General features: G+C 32.7%; 3 protein-coding genes across 7 annotated transcripts in view; 1 reads left to right on the top strand and 2 right to left on the bottom strand.

Moving 5' to 3' along the window:
* LOC111030713 overlaps window positions 1-12,298 on the top strand; it is a 51,560-nt gene extending 39,262 nt beyond the window's left edge. For all 4 annotated transcript variants that reach the window (XM_022310364.1, XM_022310362.1, XM_022310366.1 and 1 more), the window contains 3 exons: window positions 4,535-4,757; window positions 11,444-11,610; window positions 11,894-12,298. In XM_022310364.1, coding sequence (XP_022166056.1) covers window positions 4,535-4,757; window positions 11,444-11,607 — 387 coding nt within the window. In that variant the 3' untranslated portion in view covers window positions 11,608-11,610; window positions 11,894-12,298. The remainder of the gene's footprint in view (window positions 1-4,534; window positions 4,758-11,443; window positions 11,611-11,893) is intronic.
* A 2,841-nt stretch (window positions 12,299-15,139) lies between these two features.
* Window positions 15,140-20,151, bottom strand: LOC111030715 (translocon-associated protein subunit beta). 2 transcript variants are annotated; one of them, XM_022310369.1, is made up of 4 exons: window positions 19,905-20,151; window positions 16,855-17,008; window positions 16,469-16,783; window positions 16,037-16,176 (listed from the first exon to the last, which is right to left on the bottom strand). In XM_022310369.1, exons 2-4 carry the CDS (start codon window positions 17,005-17,007, stop codon window positions 16,048-16,050), a joined length of 597 nt encoding a protein of 198 aa, XP_022166061.1. In that variant the 5' UTR covers window position 17,008; window positions 19,905-20,151; the 3' UTR covers window positions 16,037-16,047. The 2 variants fall into 2 exon arrangements, with proteins under 2 accessions (XP_022166060.1, XP_022166061.1); XM_022310368.1 differs by lacking the exon at window positions 19,905-20,151 and having other exon boundaries at window positions 15,140-16,176; window positions 16,855-17,027.
* Window positions 17,965-19,898, bottom strand: LOC111030714 (maternal embryonic leucine zipper kinase-like). Its single transcript, XM_022310367.1, has one exon. It carries the CDS (start codon window positions 19,671-19,673, stop codon window positions 18,027-18,029), a length of 1,647 nt encoding a protein of 548 aa, XP_022166059.1. The 5' UTR covers window positions 19,674-19,898; the 3' UTR covers window positions 17,965-18,026.
* Window positions 20,152-20,498: the final 347 nt, after the last annotated feature.

The following is a 20,498-nucleotide window of genomic DNA, read 5'->3' as shown; positions in this document are numbered from 1 at the left end:
TCCATAAGTGTCTGTTGTATTAAACTTGAGCAACAAACTAATATTATAGGTACTACCATCTATAATATACCACCTAATTCTTATATAAATATATAATATACCTAAGACTGATGTTTTTTTACTGTAGGTTATGTCATTAACTACCTAACGATGACTCAATATAAGACAGTTTATAATTATAAATTATAACACAATATATTATGTATACATGCGTTCATATTTATAATTAAATTGTTTTTAGTGGATTTTTTTGGTGCTTTTTCCGTGATACCAAATACGTAGGTGGGTATAAGTTTATTGAAAAATGATCATAATATGTTTAACGACAGTATACTTCCGACGATAACACGTAATAATAATAATATTGTTAGTTTTACGATCTGTTGATGTTTGTTTATAAATAATATACGGTGTGTAAAACTTTCGAAATCTCAAGATCAGTACCTATAATTGCCACATTATTATTATATGAAGATACAAAAACACATGATTTTATAAGCGAACGTTAGGTATTCTAAGCAATTCAAATATTCGTTTAAAGTAGCTAGGTATTTACAATAATCGATGGTTCTTAATTTCAAATAAATGATGTGTCATAAAAATAAAATGAGTGTCCATTAGGTACTATATTTCGATGTGCCTACGACAGTCATCAATTCCAATTTATTCTTTTATAGGTTTATTTCAATAAAAAAAATTTAATCAACTACTAACAATACCAACACAAATTGCTGGAGGGTAAATAAGCTCGCTATATCATCGATGTTGGTGCGATTTGTTTAAGGATAATTAATGGACAATTAAGACGTCTAATGTTCTCTTCAAATGCATTGACGGCCATGATAAACTTGTCCTATGCAGTGGGTACCGTTTTGATAGTTAATAATAATTGTAGTATTCCATTCGAACACAGTTGGTACATATTTTATAATGTTAGGAACTCTATACATTTAAAACCATTGACTACTATGTTGAAATGTTTAGACAATACTTATTTTTAATAGCAATCAATGTAGTAAGACGTAAGTTTAACCTTTTTATCGATTCTTAGAACAACATTAAATTAAAACAATAACCATTTATTTGATCTTAAATGTACCACTCATTACTTGATTGAGCTCAGAGTAAATCGAAAACAAAGAAAAAATTAAAATCTTCAATAACTTTTAAAAGAAAATGTTTCGAGTGCTGTACACCTGAACACTCTTGAGTGTGCTTTTATCAAGCAAGCTGACTAGTTCCCTTTATTTATATAAACTTACTTTGAAGTTTCGTCAATGGCCGGGTTTTCTCCGCTTGTCTACTCACGCTATGTAAATTAATAAATCATATTATTAGTATACTTATTAATTGTTATATAAAATGTTTCTTTCCCTCGATCAAACATATCATAACAGATGTCTCTCCTATGAAACAGATAAACGGGAAGCAGGAGAACCAGACATCCTCTCTGAAACCCTTGATCCAGACTACATAAATAACACAATGACATTTATAATTAAGACTAATTAGATTAATTATTCGTAACTACTACACTAATATTAATGTACTTTAAGATAATATAATGAAAACCTAAAAAATTGTTGCAGCCAACGGTCTATTAGACGCCGATGATATAAATTTTAAAAAATGTTTCTAGGTATATAGATTGTAAATGTTTTTTAAACAAACTTCAATATTAATCAACAATAGTAGGTATAATATTATACTTTACCTTATAGAATAGGCTTTACAAGTATATCTTTCAGTTTAATCAATTATTTATTCGTATTCTTCTTTTAAAAGTCCAACAAAGTTAACAAATCAAAAAAGCATTGTTTATTATAATAGATTTGGATTTTTATTCGAAATAAATGAAGATCCTATAAGAATCCTAGGTTATTATTACGAGTTATAATAATAAAATATAAATATATGCATATATATCATGATAAATTACCACATATAGGTATAGTATATGAATTATATGCGATAATAACTAATCACAATATGCTCTTCATTTTTTTTTTATTAAAAATATTATTACAATCTATGCATATAATAAGTACAATAAGTAATTTTGGTTGAGTACATAATAACAATAATTAACAGATTGGGAGAGCACTCAGTGATGCCACCCGACTCTTAAATATTAAATACAATATGTGTAAAAACTTTTAGGACAACAACCTAACTTCTACATTGTCATAATTTATTCAGATAACATTTGATATGCATATTGTATCTAAATTGTATACGATATGTATTTTTAATATTTAGTTCTATGGGTATTATATTGCATTTAAATATATTTGAACGAAAATAAAATATAATATACAAGTCACGTATTCTTGTGGTTATTTTATTACGTTTTGTTAAATTATTGATATTCATTGGTTATGAATAGTTATGATGAATATATTCATATTATTATACATTTCTTAGATGACAAATCGTGATGTCAATGTTACAATGTGTGATCTAAATCGTTACCTATAGAAACGTGGTTTGAAAATATAAATACATTGTTATTATTCTCGTACTAGGTGATGTCTTTATTTCAATAATAATCGATTTTTACCATTATATTCTGTAAATACTCACATATTGAACAGCATTGTTGTATACCTGTATGTTAATCAAAATATTTTTTGATAATTTGTTATCGATTTCCATTCAGACGACATTGATAAAATCAAAAACAAATTATGATATTATAATATCTAAAAGGTACTTCATTTTTCAAGTACCTTTCTATTTATTTTTCGAATGTAAAAGTTATATTTAAATATTAACTTTTTCTAATCACATTGTAAACAAATAATATTATTAACTCTTATACTTTTTAACAGGTGCTGTCAATAGATAGAGTCCAAAAATTATTTTAAATATATGACAATACATTTCAAAAAACAAAACACTGTTCAATTATACTTGTCACGTATAAATTCTTGTAGAAACTTCAAACAGACAACAAATTTTAACAGTTATAATATTTATCTTTTGTGTACTTGATTAATTACCTCTTAACAATACTGTACTGTATGACCCAAAATGTACGTGCAATATATTTGTGTCATATATCGATTTAAACTTGAAAATTATAAAAATAAATTGCATATATTCATGTTTTAAAGAACGGTAACATTAAGATGAAAAAAAATAATTTTATGTTTAGTATTTATTGGTCAGATATACGTTATAGGCTAAATGATTTGAATTTTGATTTATTTTACTTGCTCGTTGCATAATCGCAATACTCTCCTAATATGGAATAATTTAATATTTTACATATAAGTAAAAAAAACAATAATATGTCTTTACGCTTTAGAATGTATAAAAGAGTAGTTGGAAGTTCGTATTTATTCGCTAAATTATAATATTATACGATAAATTCGCATAGTTTTTATTATGATAATCGTCTCCACTTTATATGGTAATTTGAGTATTATTGATACTACACATGTAAAAATAATCGGTTTAAAACATTATTTATCCAAGATACATGTAAAAGTACAAAAACTTGGCGATTAACATTTCACTGTAGACACAAATTTGATATTTATTGTTCCTCACATACATGATACATCATGAATAATTTCCACTCGAAGAGTACAAATCCGTAGGTTCTGTCTTTTATTCGTATCATTCGCACATAAACAAAAATACAATGTAATATTTTTTATCGGCGTGATATCGCGTGAACATTAATGTATAATAATATTTATTGTGAAATATTGTATAATATTATACACTATAACAATAAATAAGCAAGTAAATAAATAATGACAATATATATTATATTCTTTACCTAGTAACATCCTCCGTGTAAAACAAAACAAATGTAATTACTCATACCTACTGTCCCTATATGCCAACAGTCACAAGTACAATTCATAATGTGCTCAATGCTGACAGGCTGCAGCATTGAGAGCATTATATAATGTGTATAATATAGTTCAGCGTGCGACACATAAGGTGTAAGACACATTTTAATTCGACAAATAATTAGGTTAGCATTACTTTATAATAAATACATATATAAGTGTGTGTGTGTGTGTGTGTGTGCGTGACAGTAATAACAACAATAATAATAAATATACACCCACTGGATTCGCGAGTACATAATATTATAACCTTCGCGGTCCTCTCGTCCTCGATTTCGTTCGCGTAATCCACTACTACCATATTATTGTCTATGCCTATTGAAACGATTTAAAACGCTTTTCAACACCTCTATGATATAAAACATCGCATAATTTTATGAGATTGTCCACGTAATAATAATAATAATAATAATAATATGACCGACTGTGCCTGTGGTGTGTTATAATAATATTTATTACCTATACACTGTACGCCTGTACGGCACGATTTCCGTTTCCGGCGACGAAAACCGTCGCACGTCGCTATTATGTGTTATATTCGTTATACGAATTAATACAATACGATATCGCTTTGTTTGAAAATACAATAATATGTGCGCGACAATTGCAGTACCTGTATATACGTATTATAATAGACTTAATTAATAACCCGTGTATCGTGTCCACAGGGCGGAAAAAACGACGGCAATTGTTTCTACACGCTGCCGCGGGGGGGCGGCAAGGATGCGTGTTTCACGATAATGACGGTCAAGTTCCAAAAAGGCCCGGGCCACAAGTGCCTGGGCTTCAGCATCGTAGGCGGCACGGACTCGCCGAAAGGTACGATGGGCATCTATGTGAAAACCATTTTTCCGAACGGACAAGCCGCCGACAAGGAGACGTTGAAAGAAGGTACAATAATATTTTAATATATATTTACGATACGCCAGAGATTTATCAGACGGCAATGAGGTTGTTATGCCGAATCATCTATATAATTTATTGTGTTAAGGAGTGGCGTTGTTTTAAAAGGGTAACAATCCCGAAATATGTCGAAATAACTCCTATACTGTTATTATCATTATAAAATACTATTATAATATGTTCTATTATTCTAGAACATATAAAATATACACCCAGTGGAGTAATTACAACTTTTTCTGGGGGGGGGGGATATTAGAAAATGAAACCCCCACCCAGAAAATAATTAAAATGAAAAACTAGAAATTCATATGAAAAAGTCAAAAAGTAATCCTAATTATTGTAAGTTAAACCTGCAGTCACGCCAACGACCGGTCAAGCTATTTAAGTTAACCCGCCGAGTCACCCTCCCCACCACCACCACCACCACCACCGCCATTCACCACCAAATGAGGCCACTGATATCGTACATATTGAATCGGTGATTCAGAAGGGTTTTGCAAGATGTGTTTGTGGGACTCCCCTCTCGCATCTGTTTTTGCTGATGAAACACTGTTTGTACTCATATAACTCGTAAGTACGTGTGTGTGTTGGACGCTTTGAAACGTATAAATTACGATATTATTAATGTAAGAACGAATACGCGATAAAGGGAACCGTAAACCCATCGGCAATTATTACCTTCCTATACACATAACATAATATTATATTATATCAGATCATATATAAACATAATACAGATATATATATATATTAGTTCGGTGGGGTCAAGGTAAGCAATATATGTATATATAGAGGAGGTATAGGTACGAGTGTGAGCTACTCCTGTGTATACATCGTCCACCAACCTCGAAGACATGGGCTTGGCGAACGCAAAACTTTGACGTCAAACCCACCTCGGGATTATGTTATATGGTACATAGCAAATAAATGTAGGTATGTGCGATATTATACTATTATAGCGACCTACCTATAATCCGCCTACCTACTGCAACTGTTATCAAAGCCAATATCGTTTTCGGCACAGAACTTTGTCTTAAGTATTATATTTGCGATTATAATAATTCGTCGGAAATACGTATTCTTCGTCCGTCATTTATAGCTTTGCGCAGGATTAGCGGGGCGTAGGCACTATAGTAACGTGCTTTTCGATTCAATGTATATTATTATCTATACGGTGCTCCCATATATCATAATCGCAATTTCAAGGACTGATATAAAATCGCAAACAAACGCACACGCACACACGACACAAACGCTCATAATATTACCTGACACGTCATATTGTGCCATAAGCGTATTATATAGTGTCGATTTTTGAGTTTTTTACGATTACATATGATTATACTGTCTGCCGACATTAAACACTGTAAAACAATTATTATTAACTGCAGTACAATAAAACTGTCAAAAGGATAAAACGCCACACCGAATGTTATACTACGCGCGTGTGTGTGATGCACATATTTGTTTTGTTCGGTATTAATTTTGTACTACCCGCGGCGAAAAATAAAAATTGTCTTATTCTGCATAATATTATACGTTGCAAGTACCTATACGATATTCCGTCAAACTCAATTATGCCGTATAATATTATATTATATGTTATAACTATTGATTCAGCTTATTTATTTTTACAGTACGCTTTCGAGATTTCGAGCTTTTATGATTATTAAGTACTTTCGAAAGAAAAAACGCGTGCGTCTTTCGTACACATATACGTGTGTTTACTTTTAATTACTTCATTTTTTTTCAAACGCATTTTACAAAATATACTAATATATCCTTTTACATCAGGAATTGTTCATTTTTGTAGACATAGACACATTATTATAAAAATGAATATGTTATATTCGGTACACTGAACATAAAACCCGAGTACCCATTCCTATTACACCTATATATGTATACATTATAGCGATATTTCGTATGTATAGTAATTATAAAACCGGTAATATCGTAATTTTTTCCATCGGATCTCATAATAAAAAATTTTTTATTACTCAATAGCAATACACATAGCACTCCTCCATAGTACAGCATAATATATTGCTCCATGCAGTATATAGTATACATATTAAAATGTTGTGGGCTTCGGAGATTAGTCGATCGATTGACATATTGATACAAGCACGAAAACCCCTATAAACCGTGGTATCTCGTTAAGACGTTAAATGGTAATAAAATTTGAACATTTTATTACGAATAGGCACACGGAACATATAGCTAAGACTGGTGCCTAGTGTTACGTCAACGGTCAGTTTTCCAACGATACCGTGCTAAGTAATTGTAAATACCTCGTGAGCATCCAGAGACGGCATTTGTATCCGTCGTGGAATCCGTAATTCAATTACTCTGTGTCTCTGTATATATATATATATATATATATATATAATATTGTGTATTATATAAGTGTACTTCAGTTTGAGTCTTCTCGCTGACACGCAAAGATATCTGCAAATAATATAAATAAATAAATAACGTCTATATAATACGATGATGCAATATACATAATATAATAATGGCAAAGGGCTGTGTGTGATATACACAATATAGACTATAATATATACAGTATACCTATAACATAATGCTGGATGCAACGGACATATTATAAAACAATTGAAACGTCATATCATCGTATCTACGAGTGGATTATATAGATATACAGAATATCATAAGGGTAAATACTATTTGTACGCAATCTGTACAGAATAGCTTATCAGTATGCTCACTCAAACGTTGTCCAACTATGCTTTTATTATTCAAGTTCTGATTTGTACTTAGTAGAATAATTAAATATGTACGATATTTAAAAATATTAGACTTATAAGCTGTTTAGGAATGTTCTATGGTGGACAGTGGTACAATATTTTTCACATTTCATGAAATATTCAGTAGAGACAAAAAAAAACCCAATATTTCGGAAAAAAAAACTGAAGCAAAAAAATTGAAAAATTCACATTACACAGAAATTACAGTGATATGGTAAGATACTGAAATTTTACAAAATTACATGTCATACGATGTTGTCAAGTCCTTGGACATGTGCTCTTTTTGAATTTAGTGATTCGTGTATAATATGTAATATATAGGGTATATTGACGAGGAGGTAGTAGATCAAATTACATGGGTGGGTCGCCGCAGAAATAGATGCACGCTATATTATAGTATCAAAAAAAAAAAAATGCGTCTGTACCACGGTTATCGAGTATAGATAACCGTGATGTACGGTACAAATTATACTATATGATATTATGAACGCATCTGTCTGTAACACAATAATATTATATCACTAACGAAGACTAAACGATTATAATACAATAAATATATTTTAATCGTACAATAAAATAATGTAGCACATTTATTCCCAAACAATATTACAACACTCGTGCATCGGGTTCATTGCGCCTTTGCCGAGCTGGCTGGCACGTCCGGCTCCGTCCAGAAAACCGTACATTATGAGTCATCCGTCGTCGCATATTTTACAGGTATAATACGCGCGCAGAGTATAATATTATAGGCAGTCGGCCACAGGTATTGTACTAATGTACTACATATTATATTATGTATGTATACGTGCTGTGTACAATGTTGAATTGTTGAATGTATATTGTATGGGTCCGAACGGACACACACACCGTGCACGAGCCCACTGCAGCACCGTATAATCTATATTAGAATATTATACACACACAACAATAAGATATGCGAGCATAAATAATTCATACGGTCACACGAGCGCGTTTTTTTCCTCGTATAATTACAATAATATTGTATACGTTATACGTATGAGTTCGTGATGGGATTGTGCTGCAGTAAACGTCATAAACCCCTAATATTATTGTATTATTATTATTATATAAATACAATGCACTTATATATGTAGGTATTATTAACGGAGGAGTCCACCGTCGCAGCGATTTCCCTTTTTCCCGAAAACCAACTAACGGGGTAAAATGAGATGAAAATTAAAAACAGTATTTCCACGTGTCGCGTATTACATAATTACTCACATATAGGCCATATTGGTATATGCTGCAGCACGAGTCCTATTTCCCCGGAAATACAATTTAATAATATATGATCGGGACGTACGCGAAAACTGCAGTTGCATTCGCCACGCTCGCGATTTAGAAAAAATAAATACATACGTTTATTGCTTACGATCTATTTTTTAGAGTCTTTGATATAGTTTATACAATATTATATCTACACTGGATTTCCTTAGCACCGCCACCCCCGTTCAATAATAATAAACATTCCACGAGTTTCAGGGTGTAGACCGTAGTATACGGGGTGCCCATCATAATGGATGGAAGTGACTTTAGAAAACGATAAATCGTCGTGGCGAGCTCACCCAAAACCGCGGGAGAAAAAGTCAAACGGGGTTGTTTCCCGTTCAAATGGCAAAGCTCACCCCCGCCGCGGCTAGCCGCTGTTGAACATTAAACCAAGACGATATATTATATTGCCGTGTAGTACGCGCATATATAATATTATTATTATTATTATTATACTTTACGACGAGCGTATACCACGTATGTTGTATCTGAAGCCCGATAACAGCTCCGGCGACGCATTTATTATTCTCGACTTTATTTTTTCCGCGAATCAGTTAAACGAAGACGTGAAAAATACACTTAAATAACGCGGTGGTGGTAATAATATGTACCTACAAAATGTTTTTCCGCCCATGACAAACTCTGCCTATTTTTTAACATTATGCAACACATAGTATGACATGCCACGCCGCCGGAGAATTATAATAATTATTTTCGACTACACACGAATTACGGAGAAACTCACGCGCGTACCCTACTTATTGGAAAATAAGCCGAATCATAGGGTAGTTTTTATTTTCATCGATTCACCCTGTCAAATCCGCATCCGGCTGACCTACCCGCACCACCCTGCGCGGTCATGCAAGTCTTAACGCAAAAATCGTCGTCCGTCGCCTGTGGCCAGTGATCGGCGATTTATTTCCGATCATACCGAAAACCGGAAGCACGTACACACGTGATAATAAATAATAATGGCAACGCCCCTGACAACATATTATAATATCGAGCAGTAATGAGTAATTATTATGATAATGACGACAATAATAATATGGTAGGTAGGTGTACTGCAGCGCGGTATGGCAATTAAAACGCACGAACAGCTACCGCTGACTGGCGATCGCAAAATGTATGGGTAGGACAAATTAGGAGGCGCAGCACACTTTGAATTACTGCGATATTATAATATAATATATTATTATTATATTATTACCTACTATATTGTACGCATGTAGATGTGTACATGGTACGCACTCGGTCGGTCGCGTAATCCGTCGGCGGCGGTCCCGTTACCGGACATTATTCGTATGATTCGATCGGTCTAATCCACACTCGTTAAATTAACTACCCGTGCGCGGGCACGATGTAACAGTAATAATAACGACGATTATAACGTAGAACTACGTCGAAACCGTGTGCTCGCGATATTATTCGCGAATTATGTACGCCCGGTAAACTGCAGCTATGCAACCGAACGGTCGCGGTGCAATGCATAATATCATTGTACAACAATATTATGGTACGGGCAGGGTGGGATAAATCGGCCGTGACGGGGTTGCGATTTCGACGAGGGGTTCGGGATTTTCCGTCCGGTTTCGGATCACTCTTTCGAGACCGTATACGCAAATCGAAATGGAACGAAATATTACGCGAAACCAAGATCGTTTTCGTACCCGTTTCCGAGGCAACAGTATATTAAACAATAATATAATTTTTAAACATCGGATTCTTGCTGATATCTTTCGATTTTTCGACATAGATAATAATACTCTGTTTTTGGGTTGGGTGCGACTTTATTTTGTTTCTGAACGATTTTCACCAGGTCGATTTCATGATGTGTTGTTTATGACCTAGCAACGCAAATCAACAATAAAAAAAAATTTTACTTAATTTATAACTGTATATGTAGCATGGTATTAAAGGTATTAACATAAGTAATACGCTTTTGAGCTGGATACAAGATGTTTTATTTCCGACATATTGTTCTTAAAGTATTCGTTGTCAAGGTTACTTTTATTAACAAAAACATATTTATGATTCACAGATCAAGAAAAATATAGAATAGTATGCTACGCATTCAATTTTTCTTTTAATTACGTAGTCTTATAATAGGTCTTTATAGACTACCTGTAGATTTATTCTATCTTGACGATCATTCTAGGTTACTGAACATAATATTGTACATTTTGAAAGTTAACCTATTTACCGTATTCCTAGTACAGTAGGTCCGTAAATACATTACATCGACAAATGTCGATGTATGTTTCGTTAAATAAACGAAATCGAATTTACTACTCACCCATGACTTATATGTATACACTTGTACACTTCAAAAGTTCAAACTTCTCGCACTTCTGCACCCATGTTTAATGAGACACCAAATCTATTGTATTATACAAACACACATAATAGAAGTGTTTTAGAAAGATGTTGCAAATCTTTCTAAAAATTAGTTTTGAGTCGATTCAAATTCACTGGTCTAGCTGTTGTTGACTGAGTGTCAGACATTTAAGTCCTAAACACAAACATTACAATACCTATTGTATTGATATACTATTATTTATTACGTATATTAAAATTACAAAACGGTTTTTGATAATACCTATTATAATGTTTTAGGTGACGAGATATTGGCCGTCAACAACAAACCGTTGCACGGGTTAAGTCATCGTGAAGCGATAGCTGTGTTCAAAGAGATCAAACTGGGAGAAATGGCGTTGCACATCGGTAGGAGGATTCCGAAAAGAACTCGGGAATCGGTCAAGTCGATGCGAAGTCCTTGAAAAGTAAGCACGAAGTTTCTTGTCATCGTTTAAAAAAATATTGTGGGTGTCCCCCGAGGAGGGCAAGACGAGGCACCTGCTCCCCGTGGAATTTTAAATCTGTTTGCTTTCTGACCAAACATATTATATATTTATATACTATGTGTATTGTCCATTTTATATTAACTTTCAATCCCCCTCTTGAAAAAATGTCCACCCATGTTGGTACCCATGTACCTATACTTATATACAGCATGATATAACTATTTGCTGGTATCTACACGATTTTTTTTTTGTATGATTACAGGAAGAATATTTATCGAGATTCTCATTTCAATGGATGGTGTTATTATTATTACTATTTACTATATCATTAAGTTTTGTACCTGTACCTATAATTTTATTCCGAGTTTTATGTAATGTTTCGATCGTTTAACCAATAATTATTATTAATTTCTCATTTTTACATAATAATATACAGGTTGGCCACCGCGATTTCTCGTTTTTCAACACTAACTTTAAGTCTATGAATATGTATAGTACTATAGTGTATACATAATATATTGTATGTACCTATGTGAAAAAAGAGTAAATAACGGTAGGTAACCCACCTTATATGTATTTAATATATGATATATTATTACTGTATGTCTGTATACATATATATTATGTAATAACTGTTACCAGTGTGTAAATAAAATATTTACAAACATTTGATATTGAGTCGATATATTGTGCATAATACATTTTCAAAGCGTCTACGCCTGTCTGGACAGTGGACACGATTTGCAACGTAGTACATATAAATAATACATTCTGAAATAGTAAAATATTATAGTAATTAAAATACTATAATCAGAGCAACACGCCGAATTGGCCTCGATCCTAGGTTTAAGGCCGCCGCTAAGTCATCGTTCTTCGACGATCACCTCGATATATTATAATTTAATTATTTTATGACGTCTCCAAGTCAATAATCAGTAAAGTACTATATAATATAAAGTATAATATTATACTAATTAGAAATCGTATAATTATTGTAATAGTTGTTTACTAGAACAGTAATGAATATAGTATATAAATGCATAATTTATTAGTTTACACTAATATTCTTGCCATCGCAATTTATATGACATTATGTTATACGTAGGTAATGCGCAAGCATATTATACTGCAGGCCCAATAAATAGTATTTAAGTAGGCGGATGTTAGATAAATTTTCTAACATCTTAAGATATCAAAATTGGATTAAAAAAAAAATTCACATTATTACAATTGCATAAGGTTACATTATTGTTACTGTTAAAAAATTATTATTTTGTACATTTTGCTAGGCGTGACTCGTTGGTTGAGCGCAGTCACTACTACCGCGCTGTGGTCACAACCATCGTCCGGCGTCACTAGCTACCGAATGGCACTATTTGGGTTTTTAGTGACGAATCCTCGCCCCATACATGAAAATTAAATCGAATATCGCCTTTCTTGGGAGTAAATTCTATGGGATACTTTACCTAATATTGGGAGCCAATATTCAATAGTTTATTCATTTTAGAGGGTTGGGAAGACTACCGGTAGGACTGTAGGAGACCTCCCGATTATTGATTTACACCGATGATAGCAGATTGTAGCCGATTGTAGCGATATCCATATGCCTATGATGAATTTTGAATATATAACTGTATAAGTGTATAACATTTTAAACTTTTTATTGCGTAAATGTGTGATAATAGCTATACTTATACAGTATAATACTGGTTCAATTGTTCTCATTTTCGCTACCTATTCGAGAGGACCAACATATGAGAGCATTTGGTATAGTGCGTCTGTGCGGTTAGCTTTTAATTCAGTTAGGGTATTTGTATAGGTAAATGTAGCTGGTGGATTGGGTGGATTTTTGTGACCAATTTTACAGTAGTTTATTATATAGCAGTGTTTCGTGCAGAGTAATGTTTCTGTAACAATAAATAGGCAAAACTTCAATATTAAAACAATCAAATGTTAAGGAGCGGATTGAGTGGAAGAAATTAAAACGTGAATAACGTACCTGCCCAATGCGCAGTGCCCATGGTGGTATTGACAGTACCTATTCAAATAGTATATTAGTGTATTTATAATTATAATGTACATGCAGACATTCATTGAAAAAAACGCATGGCGTCCGACCTAATATGGAATTAATAATATTATTGTGCTCGATAGACGGTAACCATCAGTGCACGTTTGGACACAACTCTTCTGTTTTACCGGTAACTCATTAATTATCATTACGAATCGTAATAATGGCAATGTTATTATAAGTACTATTTAAACCGTACCTGCAAAGAGCATACGATCGTGCCGCGGCGCCTTAGATATGCAACTACGAGTGCTTACGCTACTTTCCCGGCGACGACTGCTACGAGCAGCCAAGCCCAAATTATAAATAAAATTGGTACTAACGGACTCTGCATCGCTTTTTTCGAAATCTTCCCTTGATATAACGACACCGAATCGGAGGAGCAGTAGTCTTAAACTTAATATACCTACCTACCTAAATATTTAGCAATTTTAAAACATTATTTTTTCAATCCGCAGATGGGTTTACTTCAGTCTTCTCTATCCATAGCAACTTCATTCAATTCTCTGCGCAAGATCCTTTGCCAATATCCAACATAATTTTCTTTATATGATTACCTAGCCTAGGTAAGGTCTTCCTCTTCCCGATTTTCTTTCAATAATAAATGTTACCTACCTATGAATTTTTCCTATCCATTTCTTACTTCTTTCTTCTCTCCACAATCGTCGTCTGGATTGACTTATTTTCTTTTATCCTATATGACTTTATAAATTTGACACTAGATCCGTCCAGGAGATTTTTAACGCTCGTTATGCTATTAAATATTATAATTTGGTTTACGGAATGTAAAAATAAAATATTATATTACGTCGTCAACTGCAGAATCCACAACTGAAGTACCAAATTGTGTAATCCCCGAGTATTTTTACTCTCGTCGCCGTAAATACACGCTCCACCCCCCACTTTATATTCATATACGATTTTATTATGTTAAGGGTGGTATTAACTTTTAATCTCGAAAGGCAGCTCACTATACAGCTGTATACATGCTCAGTAGGTAGTACCTATACACAATATTATGTACCTATGCTGTTGCATTCTTCCCTCTCTATAAATCGTTACGGTCTTACGGAGATTATTATTTAAATACATTTTTGTATAGAGCAAGCGAGGCAGTCATCACTGCCTAAATTCCGACAAATACTCCATATTATGTATACGAGGTTTCGATGGTTGTGTATACACATAAACACGATTTTAATTATTATTTCGAAATGGTTTAGATTTAAAAAATATTATAATATATTTATTCCTCATTTTGTCTTTGAAACATATTCTCAACAGAACAATTAATGTAGGTATTGACTATTTCCTACTGGTTTTATGAGTTTTTTTCGTTATATTTTTCTGTATAATATCATGACCTTTAGGACCGCCAATAAAAAAGCTCCAATCTTTATCTTTTAGGGTAATAAGTTGACAAATATTAATAAATTGTAATAAACCGAATGGATTAAATTCTTTATACAGTCAACATGTATAGATTTTTTTTAATCAGCATACTTAATAGCGATACTGTTCGTCCAGAAAATATTTAAAACTAAGTTTACACTACTTGTATTTTGTCGTACAGCTTGTTACAGTAAAATGTTTTCTATCAAAACACAATTTCAAAATAACAATATTAAAATTAAAAACAGCATGAGGTACATATTTTACTTTTGAAACAATTTTCATTTTTATCAAGATGAAAAATTTACACCCCACTGAATGTAAGCCTGGAATTTGCCAAGAGAATCTAATAACTAATAAGGAATAAAAAGTAGAAGATTTTATGATTTTTCTGTTTAAAAAAAAAACTTTATTTTATTGTAAAATTTCAACAAAATCTAAATTTAATAATATTATTCCAAGGATAAATTCAAACGAACACAACACAAAGGTAAATTTGTAAATTAAATATAGTCATCCAATGACCCCTATTTTTAATTTGTAAATAAAAATTATTTAATATCAAACAAATTAATATTATTTATAAACAAGTTTAGAACAAAATTGTTATTAGATAAACATAAAAAATGTACCTACCTGCTAAAAAATATAAATGGTGATCTTTTATATATTAAATTTTTGGAAATATATAATACAGATATTGATATTACTTAATGAAAAATAGATAGAGATCACGTATTTTCAATATGAAAATTTGATAAATTTGTTTTGTATAGTAAAACTGTAAAGTGGATTCTATAGTAGTTTTAACTAAAAAAGTAATTTCTAATTAGCTTTAGGAAATGATCAAGGTATTTTTATAAGTAGATACATATAAAAAAAATATATATTAAATAAAATTAAGCTAAAGAATCCTTAATTTTAATTGTACATAGGTTTTTATTTTATTAATTTTAGTCTTTAGACACTTTTTCACGTTTTTGTTTCAATATTAATTCATACTTGCTCTTGCTAACCCACCACAACATGAATGGTCCTACCACGGCTGGCAGGGTCATTATTGCAAATACAAACCAATCAAGCTGAAACAGTAAAAACAAATATTAATTACAGAACATAGGCATATTATTTAACTAGAATTATTTAACCTAATTATTAATAAAATTCACAAAAATAGTTTAAAAAAATACTTTTTAAATCCTATTAAAAATCTAACAGTTGTTTTTATAATATTTAAATCTTAATATCTCAAAGAAAGATTAAAATTGTTTTAAAAAAGTAGTTTTGGACCTGTAGTTTTCATACTTTTAAGTTTTAATTAGAATTTTTAACTAGACAAAAAAAAATAACACTAATATAATATATTTTACTTACCAAATGAGGAGAGAATTTCTTGTCGTATTCAGCGTAACTGATGATGTATCCTTCACCAGGTTCGCTGCTTATTGCAAATTGTGGCTCTTCAGCACCTTCTGATGATTTGTATTGCACAACTGCAGCTGTGAAGTTGAATCGGCCATACGTAAGAGGTTTGATGACGACGGCATGAGTAACATTTGCGCCAGATGGAATTCTGTTAAAACGAATATTCAAATTTCCTTTGACTGTGGCAAATGCTTCATCAGGGAATCCTGAGTCTTGTAATACAACATTTGTCGCTGGCACACTTCCCACATTGTAAATGGTATACTATATTCAAATGAATCAGAAATTATAACTTAACAAAAGTCAAAAATCAATTAAATTGTATGTGTACATACTTTAACTAAGATGTCAGAGTCTTGAACTAGTAATTTGTTAAGAACTTGTTTAGATACTAATAACCGGGCTTGTTGACTGTCAGCATTTTGGCTGGTTACGGTTAAAGATGTGCAAATTAGTGCTACAATTACAAATGACTTTAATGAATACATCCTGCAAATAAAAATTTTAATCATTAGTTTTTAAAATAAAATTATTATTTTAAAACAGAACGTTTTAACCAAGTTATTATTTTTAAAATAAAATTATTATTTTAGTATCAAAATATCCAATACTGTAAAATAAGTGTATAAAAAAATCATAAAACTAACCTAACTAAACACTAAAATACAATTAAGTTTGTTAATGATAATAAATCATTTTACTTTAAATAATGTTAAGATTTATGTAATTCATCAATTTAATTTTAAGATAACTTCTATTGGTACTCCAAACAACTATTTTGTTAATAATATCATTATATACACATTAAACATACAACTTAACACATTTTTTAAGTTTGAGTTAATACTATTATATTTTGTATACACATTTACTGTATAAGTATAGGTTGTATGATTAGAGGATTAGAAGGCTATATTTTAATGAATTAAAAAAAATATATACACAAAATTATTTTTTGTTAATGGAATTCAGATGTGTATTTCAATATAATAAATTATAACAAAGCTACAGAGTATATCAAACTTATATAAATAACTTAAATCTATTCGATAGAAGATATTTTTGATCATCATTTAGTATAATATATAAATTAATTATTTTACATAATATACCTATTTAACAACTAATTTATAATAATTATAGACAAAGCAAAAGAAAAAAGTTGAAGCATAGAGTTAGGTGACTGAAGAAAAGTTCAAACATATTTAATCACCATTTAAGTAAATATATTACACCTTAAGATTTATTATAAACATGTATGTAATAATAAGCGGTCAAGAAAACAATAAATAAAATAGGTATAATACATGAAAAAAAATCTGTACCAATTAATATATTATTACTCATTTTGTCATTTTGAAATAATCAAATTAACTTAATAATACTGTAGAGTAAACTAGATAATCATTATTGTATTTTAACCTATCACTATATTTAAATTTTAATACAACCAATTTCAGAAAATAATTTCAAGATAAAAATAAAATAGTCAAAAACCAATAAGGTTTTATTCTGGAATAGTTTCACACTTTCCAGTAAAATTTAGAATCTCCTCGCATATTTTTTTGTACATCCAAGAGTCACCCTTAAGTCGCTTTCGTTTAATGGCAACAACTGGCACATTTTCTTTGTTCATTGAAGGCACCAAACAAATTTCTAGCTCAAAAGATAATTTCAATTTTTCTTTATCAGCTACATCACTCCTTAATTTACCCCTAAGCACAAAATCTTTTCTTGAGCAAATAACATTTTTCATTGCCAATGCTTTCTCCAATTGATTCATCACCTTTTCCGGATCCTTGCAAACTGTAGTTGATATATTACATAAATCTTTTTTGATATTCAAAATTTCAGGTTGTTTTTTTGTTGGAGTTGTAATACGACGTCTAGGTGTCAATGCTTTCCTGACACGGTCTAATCCTGAGAATATTTTACCAGCAGGACTACTTAAATTTGATGAACATTGAGGTTGTGCTTGTGGAGTTGCAACATCAGTATTTCTTTTGATTTTAGCAGGTATAGTTGGTGTCACTTCATCTATTTTTCTTCGAACAGCACGTCCAATTACTCTTCTGTTTTCTTGGCCAGGAGTGTGGAGAGCGACTGGCCTTCTTATAATAAGTTCTGGGTGTTGACTAGGTACTTCTTTTTTCTTCAAAACTACTGGGGAACCATTTTTTTTTTTATTTAATAACAACAAATAAGTAGCAGTTTCACTATCATACTTCCACTTTGAAAGACGGGACCAAATAATTTCTTTATCAATATCACAATGTTGACTAATAGCTTCAAGACATTCTATATCCTTACATCGATCAACGTCATTTGTTTTGGTGGACGGTGGACATCCAAATCCTAGTCTTACCCACGGGTCATTAATTAACTCACTGATTCGAATACGCTTTAATGGGTCAACACAGAGCATACGTCTCAACAAACGTTTACTACCTGACGACAGCCAACCTGGCTCTATGTATTTTCCACGTAATATTTTCTTGAAAAGTTCATCAATATTGTCACTTTCAAATGGTAAACATCCACACAACAATGCATATAATATTACGCCCATGCTCCAGATATCTACTTCTGAACCGTGGTACTTGACTCCTTGAATGAGTTCAGGTGCAGCATAAGTGGGCGATCCACATGAGGTCAACAGCAAACTATCCATGCCACCTTGCGGTTTAGCGCACAGACCAAAATCGATTATTTTCAAATTCTGTTCCCTGTCCAAAAGCACATTCTCTGGCTTGAGATCACGGTGTGCATAACCATTGTCATGCAAGTACGATACAGCGGATATGATCTGCCTGAAGAACATGCGCGACTCCATTTCGCTTAGACGGCTTTTCTCAACAATGTGATCGAACAACTCACCACCCGAACAGTACTCCATGACAACATAGCAGTGCGACTCGGTCTCAATCACCTGGTAAAGCTTGCAAATGTTGGGATGAGACAGATTCTTTAGAGCGCTGATCTCGAGCTTGACGCGCGGCAGGTCTTTGCCCAGCTTGGTCTTGTCCATGATCTTGATGGCCACCTTCTCGCCCGTCAAAGTGTGCGTGGCCAATTTGACTTTGCCGAAGCCACCGGTGCCGATGGTCCGGTCCAACTCGTAGCCGCAACTGCGCAGCGTCGGGTACCTCGACATGACGCCCGCGTGACGGATGGGTAACCCACGAACAACGTACTTACTACAAACACACCGACAAACATACGCTTTTCACGTCAAGTCATTCACGACACGGATGCAAACTCGACGACAACCAAAGACAAGACAACTTACGGCAATACGGCGGTTAGGCAAGCAAAAACGACACGGGGGCAGTAGGCACCTAACTCTATCCTGGGTGGTTAATACGTGAATAAAACGACGACTTACCTATGATGCTGTTATTGTACACGTTAGTTACGGTATATTATATCTTATGATATATATTATGAAAAAATATAAAACGGAACACGGGACGAGTATGAAACTCGTTGGCAGTCGCGAATCTCGGTGTCTAGTAACGTAAGTGTTAACGGTGCACGGCCGTAATCTGGGACGACGGAGTGACGGATTTTTGCTTTCGTTGCCTAACCGCTTTGTTGTTAACTTTTCAAACCGTTCACGTCACCGGACCGCGGACACGTAAACAAAAATGTCCGTTATGACACTGCGCCACTGTGGTAGCGGTGGCGTCGTCGTCGGCACCTCGACGAGTGATAACAATACGTTCCTAGTGCGTGTACGATGAACGGGGTGAACTAATATGTCGTTTTTGGCCAAAAATTTCGAGTCCATCAACTGTTTTTGTCAAATTCCACTAGACAGGTGGTCCGGAAAACTTTTAGAATTTCCATCAGAGATTTTCATTTTTTAGTGCATATATCAACCGTCATCATTCATCAGTACTGTATACCGCGGGTAGATGGCGCTTGATGAATGAATATTTACATCGTAACTAACCCGTCTCCCACCACCACGACTGAG

The sequence above is a fragment of the Myzus persicae genome, unplaced genomic scaffold (assembly GCF_001856785.1).
Source record: "Myzus persicae strain clone G006 unplaced genomic scaffold, MPER_G0061.0, whole genome shotgun sequence".
In the NCBI taxonomy this organism is placed as follows: Eukaryota; Metazoa; Arthropoda; class Insecta; order Hemiptera; family Aphididae; genus Myzus; species Myzus persicae.
Note: the sequence above shows the minus strand (reverse complement) of the source record. Positions and strands in the feature narration are given on the sequence as shown.